Genomic DNA, 9,532 nt, shown 5'->3' on the forward strand with positions numbered 1-9,532 from the left:
ATATATATATATAAATAAATTATTTTTTAGGCATGTTCTCAATGCATGAATTACACTTCTTCGATCAACTTTCACTTCAAAGTGGATTCCTGTACATGGTGAGGGGTCCTCCCAGGGAAGGTTCTGTATCTTCAATTTATCTTCGCTGGGATCTGAACATACACCCATATGTTTGCTCTGTGTGTGTGTCATCTTGTGAAGGGGAGAGAGGATCCTGGTGGTTGAGGGATGTCATTGATGGGTTAGTTTATGTCAGTGGCACTTTAACACGCCTCTTTGGCCTTGAATTCCCATAGACAGATGGCCTTGGGGTGGCTCTCCCAGGGTTATATGGCTGGTCCTGTTAGACTAAGGTCAACCAAGTACCAGTGTTGGGCATTCTCAATGGGTGTTGTGGACATTGTTTCTGATATTGATGTCTGGGTATAGTGCCCATGAAACCCTTCCATCTCTATAGTGCTATGCTCTAGCATTGTATTGTGTCCCCTTGCAGGTTTCCATGGTGAGTGGGGTCAGTGGACATTGAAGTTTCCCTATTTTGTATGGATCCTGCAACAAGGGACGAAAAAAAAAAACAACAACAACATGTTGATAAGACAGCAACCATGTTTGGAAAACTCTGAACAGCATTGTCCACCCCATTCTGTATCTGTACCTCATTTTTTTTTATCATTCATTCTTTGTCAGACAAACCTTTAGGACAAATGTCTCCCTTTTTTCTTCAGAAGGGCTTAGAGGGGTTTGTTGTCTCTTCAATGTCAGTGAAAAAACTAAGTTCTGGGGAAACCTTGGTGGGAACATCTACACCAAAACACAGTGAACTCCTCTTGAATTCAAAGGCCATTGGGGATATACCTATTGAGGTTTTTCCCCATGCTTCTTTAAATTCTTTCTGAGGAGTGATTGGTGGGAGGGATTTAAGAAACATTCCCGAGTCATAGATCCTCGCCAGTTTCTCCAACCAAAGAGTCTTTGTAACAATATATAAACCTTGGATTGCTTAGTACTGGTCATACCTGAAGAAGACAGACCAACATTCTGTTAAAACATATAGTATGTTCCACTATCAATAAAACTTTTCCTTATGCTTATAGCTCATTGTTTGCCTACCTAATATCTGTTATTATCACACAAAAACTTAAACCCTAATTCAGTGTGATTTACGTTTTCATTTACTAATAAAAATGTATCCTATTAATGAAAATATTACTACCAAATTTTAATTTTGCAACCCTCCTGTGATGACCAGTGTACATAATTAAAAGCTTCAAAAAATATTCATGATGCATAGATTTAAACCTGAACTCATTGTTAGCCATCCAACCTATTTTGTGTTATTTCCTACTGAAAATTAAGGTAGTAAAAGTATACAATCAAATATCAGCACTAGACTACAAATATTAGTCATTGCCTAAAGAAGAGTACTGTATTTGGTTGTAAGTTACAAGGATTCACAGATCATACTTAGACTTAGCCTCGATTCAGTGTAAATTGGTATATTTTTGTTTCTTACTGCTGAAAATATGATTTTCATGGAAGAAAGTTAAGAAATTGTCAGTCTCAAGTCAAGATACATTTTACCGTGGGGTAGAAAATAGTTTACAAAAACTATTTCAACTTTCTATTAGAAAAAAACCCACATTTCTACTGATAAGTTTGCTTGCTGAGATCTATTTTATTCTACAGAAAACAACTAACAGTTTACTTAGATCTTCTGTGCAAACTGTCAGTAACAAGTTAAAGCAGGAGCCAACTTTATGGTTGATATCTAAGAGATTGTTTAAAAGAATGATCTAACCAATATATCAGTAAGAGTATGTGATATCCATACAAACTGTCAGTAACAAGTCAAAGCAGGAATCAGTATTCTGTTTGACACATAGGAGACTGGTTTAAATGTAAAGAGATAGTTAAACCAATAAATCAAGATGTATATGTGTTTACACTAACAGATTATTAACAGTTATCTTTTTATTTCACTTAGGAGACAAGTTGACAGTGTTTACAAACCTTCCATATAAACAGCCTGTGACATGTGTTGACTATCACCCTTTGGAACACATGTTTGCCATGTGTGCACCAGAAGAAGAGGCTCCTGTTCTGGTGTTTAAATACAGTCCTAAAGGTGAGTTCATGGATTATCTTTAATTTTATTCAAATCTAGAAGGAAAGATATAAGCACTGGATATTTCTTTCAGAGTACAATAAACCTCTCCAATACCTGCTAAATGGAAGTAGTGTCCAGTATCACTAATTGTAGGTTCCTATGAACTATAAGAAAAGTACAAGAACTTGATACTTCCTTCAGAGTACAACAAACCTGTCCAATTCCTGCTTAATGGTATTAGTGTCAAATGTCAGTAATTATAAGTTTCCATGAACTGTGGTGAGAAAGAAATTAATTTAGTTTTTTTCTAGATAGTGTTATTAAAGGTTGTCTTTCTTTATTATTTTTCACTCCATACATATCTATCAACATAAATTTGCTGAATTGTGTTGCATAGACTAAGAAAAAGGAAGGATTGAACAAGAAGAGATAATCTTATGGTTTATTAATCCTTAAGTTACTGACTTGTTTTTACATCCTTCAGTACTGGTGGGGTCCAGGTTTCTGATTTATTTGTTACAAAACCCATTGTAAAGAACTGACAAAAAGAAAATTGGGTAAAATGACCCATCGTAGACCACGCAGCAGTAATTAGGGTAATTAATTGTAATATTTATGGTATTAATTTGTGCATTTTTTTCTGTGAATTGTATATATATTAAAAACCCTGTGATCAACAATGTCGGGGATCCACAAGCAGTTTGATGCATAAATATTTTGGAAAAATATGTGTAAAATAGGTGATGACGTCGATCTGTAACTGTAGGGTTAAATAAAAAGCTTATCAAGAGTAGAATTTAAAATGTTGAAATATCATGTTTGATTGCCAATATAATCACTAAGTCATCTTTGTACCAACTTTTTAAACCTGAACTGTTTCTTACTTAAGAGTAGCTATTTGAAGTAATTTACAAAATGATGGCCAATGTTTTATCTTGTTGTTTATTAGCTTCTATCAAATGAATTAATTCAAATTGGCATTATATAGGATATAAAATTACTTTCCACTATATTTACCCACATGTTTTTTGGTTAGGTGTTGTCTCAGAGATGTAATGGCTTAAAATTTGAGCTAAATTTTTTTATGGAAAACCTGTAAAACACATATCCTTAACAGTTTTTAAGAGTCTCTTTTAAACATAAAAATTTGCTTTTATTACTTAAAATATAAAAAATATGATGCAATATTTTCCATTATGTTGTTGTTTTTGTTGTAGTTATACTGTATCTACCTCTCTATTTTACAGAGGCCTTATTAGGTGTTGGTATAACACCCAAGTCTTCTACACCTAAACATTCTATGTATGCTTCTCAATCTGAAACGTCTAGTCCAGCAGCTAGTCCAGAAAAAGGACAAGTGTCAAGAGCTGAAATAACACAATTGACTTCTACACCTGTAATAACTAAGCTTACTTCTGATTTTAGACATCTTAGTCCAGCTATTAAACAAGTAGGACAACAAACTTCAGACAGTCCGAAGAAGCAGTCTGTTTCCATAGAAAGAGAAAAATCAATTGTCACCAGTGGCAACTCGTACAATTCCACCATACGTAAAAGCATAACGTTTGATCCAGCAATAGACAGACATTCTCGCCTGAAGCAAGTTTTGCATAAATTGGATTCTGTCTTGATGGTTACAGTAAGGATCATCTGTGGAAATTTAGTGTTTAGAATTTTTGCTTATAATAGACTATAGTAGATAAGTTCATGTTAGTTATAACATAAACCTTAGCCATTAGTTTGTTTCCTTTCATATATCTGATGTTGGAAGGTTTTCTACTAAGTCATATTATGCAGCATTTCAATTGTTTATTCTGCTCATCCTTTTTGAAGCAAAAATTTTAAAATCACATAGTTATCAATTAAAGTTTTATTCATAAATATCTTTAGTAATTGTTATATATGCAATTAAAAAACTTGCTTTGTGCGTATACTTTAAATCTTTAAATTTCTGAACACCAAAAAGTCAAGTGTATTAAAAAAAATCTATAAAAACTTTACGTTAGGATTTCATTATTCTGTTTGCTATGTTATGAAAAGTTAAATTTTTTTTTGTTGAGTATATTAATCCCAATTTTTTTTCATGTATGTTATAAGTATAAAAGCTAGCAGCATAACTATTTCTGCACTATTCTGTATTTTATATCAGTTTTCGATGATTAAAAGTATATTTTCATCAATAAGCTACATGCATATGGATGTATCTTTGGTTATAGATTATAAACTTTTATAGACTACTGCCAAAAGATTGGAATTTTTAGCTGTTCTTTTAATCTGTATTTCTAACAGTTTTCTTTGTGTTTTGTAAAGCAAACATTATCTTGTTTAGAAATGTAAAACTTATCCTGTGAATCATTTCGTATACTAACTTTAAAATTTTTTGTAAATCCAAGAGTTCAAGTTTTTGTTTACAGTGCATCTAAAACCTAAAGGTGTGCAAACTAGTTTTATCAAAGTAATGATATTAATTTTGTTTGTACTTGTTAACCTTCTGAATGCACAGGTATAAATGCATGTGCCACAACCTTTTGGTATCAGAATGTTAATATATATTAAATTTTAATATAAATTGTTTCATACTTTTTGTAGTGGTTACAAGGTTGATCAAATGGACAAATCCTGTATAATGTTAAGGTAGAAATAATATCATAGAATATAAATATTTACTTAAAGAAAAATAATTGATATTCATTTAGGAGGTTCTAGAGATTATACAGATAATAAAAAGTATTTTTGATGTTAATGTAAAAATCACCTTGAACTCTGAGTCAGACTCTGACTCCATAAATTCACAAACAAATCTTTAATAAAAATATTTAATTAAAAAATCTGATTTTTGTGCATAAAAGAATTGTAATGTTTACTAAAATCTTTCCAAATTTTGTGAAATATACTTTCTACATTAAAAAGGCAAAGCCCATATAAAGAGAATTAAAGTAATAGAATACATGATCTTGTATTTTTAGATAAACCACTGACTGACTGAGAATAAACAGTTAACAAAAACTTAAGAAAAACTTGAAATAGCTGCTTGGTTCCCAATGCATCATGCGATATTTAATCAAATGAAGTCAAAATAATAGTTGATAGCATATTTCTCTACAACTGATATGAAAAGTTTGTACTTTTTTGTATACACAAAATAATTACAAGTTTTAAAATGTATTATAAATATATTGTTTTATATTCAATAAATATTAGCATATTTCAGTGATCATTTTGCATTTACACACAATGTTATGCCCAACATAGTCTCTTGAAAGAATGAGGGCAAGGTTGAAGAAATGTCTTAAGATTCTTCTTTGCCATTTCATTCATCCTATTGCAGTTAAAGACCATTACAGAGATAAGTGTTGGATAACGTGTAATCGAAAAAAGTTTTGTCACTTCACTTGGCAGGTGTCTATCTTGAATCTCTTTCCATTATTTCTAATGACTATATTTTTTTATTGCAAACATACGTGTGTGTCATGCTGACATATATGTAATTTTATGGAGAAAAAACACAAAAACAAACTGCAGTCACAAAACAAAGATCCAACACTGGGGCACAAATCATAAGGTGGGTCATTATGTAATGAGCTCTGGTTTTCTGAGATACCAGCAGAAGTGAGACCAAAATGAATAAAAACAGTAATAAGAAATAAAGAATTAGAATACAATACATCATTGGCGAAGACAGCAAAACTGTCCTTGAAGTTAGCATTCTAGACCCCAATATGATGTTCGGACATAAATACCAAAATGTTAAGGTATTACTATACTAAGCCCAACCTAAATTATTAGTATAGTTCCCATTCTCTGCTCTGGAATATGCTGTATAAAATTTGTGCTAACTTTATTTTGATGTAATCCTTTTGATAAAAAAATTTTGTAGCTTTCTTAAATATTTATATATATATATATTTGTACATATGCATGTATGTATTCAAACAAAATTACTAGCTGTGTGGGAAATGTAACATTCACAAGTCTTAAGAATTATATAAGTTTTGATAAGTATGAAAAGAACTTTAAGACACTTGTGAGGTCTTCAAATTCATGTATAGTTGTACTTTACATGAGAAGTCAATAAATAGACAGGTCTGTTCTCTGCAAGCAAACACTAGGAAGCCATTTGATTTCTTCTTTTGGCTAAAATCTCAATCAATTTTATAACATTTGCTATTAATTTAAATCTGCTATGATATTAAATTTGAAGAAAAAATAAAACAAGTATATGTCAGTTTAGACAGAATATGAAAAATGTAGATAATCTTTACTTGGTCTAGAATAATTACCTCTTTTATGATGGAAGACAAAAGTTGAATCTAGGAATCACTTATGAATATAAAGGGATGGTCTTTTTGGCATAGAGACTTTTCAAAAGTAACAGAAAAGTTACTGTTTTTATTCTTATTATATTTCATTTGTGTAGTTTTCCAAAAAAGCTGTTTGTAATTAATTTAGTATTTTAATATTTTTTTGATAACTAAATATCGTTTACGAACGGCTTTGTATTAATATGTCTAAATCTGATTTTATGCACCACCAGTGCTCTAAGGATTAAATTTCCAAAAGAACATCATTCATTTCATTCTTGCATGTCTAATTTTAATCTTCTTAATGGATAATGTAACTTTATTTTTAATTTAATTATTCAAAAGACTAAATTTGACTACTTCTGTATTTTTCTAGTTTATTACTGCGTAGAACGTTTTTTAAAGGGTTGTAAGTAGTCATTATAAATTACTTACGTAATAAACTGTTGTTGGGTCTCATTTTGTTGAATGAATGAATTAGATTGTAAATATATTATTCCTAACAATAAATATGGTGTAATTATTCTGAATAGATTTTAAAATAAAACAATATTTATATTTTAATTTGAATAAAATAAACTATGAGGTAACGATCTGTCTCAGAAATACCTGGTAAACACTCCATTTAGCTGTGTATCTCAGTAATCCTCCTAGAACGTAAGTAGCTTTTCATGTACTAGTCTTCCCCCCCATTAATTTTTATGTCTTGAACTACCATCAGCTGACAGAATAAATGTTTGCCAGGAAAAGTACATCATGTTTCTGTACTGGTATTATGGTAAAGGTCTGCTAACTAGTATGTAACATGAAATATCTTACTTCTGCATGAGTAATTATATGAATGTTAATTAGCTGAATATATGAATAGTTGAATATATTAATTATCTTTATTGTATAAATGCTAGTAAGTCCTAATTCATTCTTTTATTTTGTTTTTTGAAGACCACAAGTGAGACAGGAACATATGTCCCATCTCTAACTTCAAACCAAAGTGATGTTCACAGTTTTGATTCTACTTTACTGGGATCAACTTCTCTCGATACAAGAAGATCCTCTTTGTTACAGGTAGGTATTACTTTAGTCACTGGTATGTTTGTTTCTTCACCAGCAAATATTGTGGATCTTGGGTACAGAATCGTTTAAAGCAGCTCTCTTTATAAATATTTCAGAGTCAGATCTTGTATTTCTTGGATGATGTTGGATATACAAAAGTGTTTAGTGTAGGCATTATTATTTGATTTATGTTGTCAGTTAATATTTAATGATCGTTTGGTTTTCATGACAGCAGTGTGGAAGATGGATTGTTTTAAAAGTGCTAGTTGTGACAAATTCATTACATAACTCTGTATGAGTCATACATTGTGTTTGCATTTACAGTTAGATAGTGTGTATTCATCAATCTTCATGCAGTATGTTTTTACTGTAGGTTTTTTGTTTTCTTTTTTGTATAATATAGACAATGGTAATTTGCCAGTCTTTAAACATTCCATAATTTAGCTTTGCTTATGTGAATAGACTTCTTGTAATGAAATGTTTATCACTGAAAGAAAATAGGTTTAACTCGTATTATTTTTACTTTTATCAGTTTGATCTTTTATAACTTTGTTAATGTGTATTTTATAATCTTTCATGCCTCATGATAGTAAGGTAGTATTCTCATGTCTGTATTTAAAAGTTATTCAGTGTGAATAACTACTGTATGCAGTTTAAAAAACTTTGTCATTTTTATATCTCCATACTGCTTCAGTTAGATCTTCCATGTTTAAAGTGAAGAGTTATTATTTTTATGCTTCATAAATTTTTCAGTCAGATTTTATCTGGCATGGTCTGGTGGTTAGGGTGCTTGACTCGCAATCTGAGGGTCACGGGTTGGAATCCCCATCACTGAACATGCTTTCAGCTGTGGGGGCATATAAGGTGATAGTCAATCTCACTATTTTGGTAAAAGAGTAACCCTACAGTTGGCAGTGGGTGGTGTTTATTTAAATTATTTTACTGATCATTGAAGAACAACAACAGATAGTAACAACAATATAAATTTTAATAAAATTCCTTGAAGAACGAAGCCTTTAGTAATAGCTAAAGCACAGAAGTAGGAAAATGATTTCATCTGTAATTATATGAGACTTGCTTTAAGAAGCTGATTTTAATAGTGAAAATGGACTGCTTTCAGTAAGTGTTCATTCTTGATGCCATTCTACAAGCAGGAATTTCATTTATTGGTACCTTTCTGAGTATATTGGTTAAACAAGTTGTTAAAAAAATAAACAAGTCTTGTAAAATATTTTTACAATTGACAGTTTATTAAGACAAAATTAATGGCTTGCATCCAGATTTGCTATAAAAAAATTTTGAATATGTGAATCAGCAAGTCATGTGCAACTACAGCCAATATAAAGTGATGGTGGAATGACATGTATCAAAATTACATTTTTACCTTATTTGGCATTTTGTTATTAGTGGTGTGATGCCACTGAAAATTGATAACTTTTGGAAAGGGTAAGTAACAGCACTTTCTGACACAAAATATTCATACACTCAAATCATAAAGATGTGTTCAGATAGGGGTTTTATCATTTCCAAGATGGGGATATCACTTGTATCTAAAGCATTGGAAACAAAAGAACCTTCATCAACTTTGGGAACCAGGACCATAAAGAAAGAGGACTGCAACAAGTCATACTCCATCCTTGGTAAGCAAAGTGTGATGTCTTGTATCAGGTGAGGTTCCAAGAACACATTCTTTACTACTTGAATTTCACACTTTGCATTTTGTTTGTTTATTCATGTGTGATATATACTTTTATACTTCTGTGCTTTAGCCTCTACTGATATAATAGATCTTGCTTTATATAAACAGCTGCATTTATAAAAAAACATATGACTAAAATGCTTTGATACTATAAGTAATGCTTTAAACATAAGAATAGATGTCTCAGAGGGTTTATTAATTTTTCTTTTCAGCCAAGAAGTCTCATGTCTGACTTTCAGCATCCTGAAAGCCACAATAAGTCACAAAAGGTAACAGATATACATGTATGTCCTAAGCTTAACTAACATTTAAGTACTGCATTATTGTATAACTAGATCTTCTTTTAACTCTTTCAGCATGGGCTTGGTCCCT

The 9,532-nt window shown here is 31.1% G+C and overlaps 1 protein-coding gene across 7 annotated transcripts in view; it reads left to right on the top strand.

The window, feature by feature from the left end:
* LOC106461705 (jouberin-like) overlaps window positions 1–9,532 on the top strand; it is a 70,339-nt gene that overhangs the window by 50,780 nt on the left and 10,027 nt on the right. For all 7 annotated transcript variants that reach the window (XM_022391478.1, XM_022391583.1, XM_022391440.1 and 4 more), the window contains 4 exons: window positions 1,985–2,125; window positions 3,355–3,746; window positions 7,351–7,473; window positions 9,373–9,429. In XM_022391478.1, coding sequence (XP_022247186.1) covers window positions 1,985–2,125; window positions 3,355–3,746; window positions 7,351–7,473; window positions 9,373–9,429 — 713 coding nt within the window. The remainder of the gene's footprint in view (window positions 1–1,984; window positions 2,126–3,354; window positions 3,747–7,350; window positions 7,474–9,372; window positions 9,430–9,532) is intronic.

The sequence above is a fragment of the Limulus polyphemus genome, unplaced genomic scaffold, assembly GCF_000517525.1.
Source record: "Limulus polyphemus unplaced genomic scaffold, Limulus_polyphemus-2.1.2 Scaffold1, whole genome shotgun sequence".
In the NCBI taxonomy this organism is placed as follows: Eukaryota; Metazoa; Arthropoda; class Merostomata; order Xiphosura; family Limulidae; genus Limulus; species Limulus polyphemus.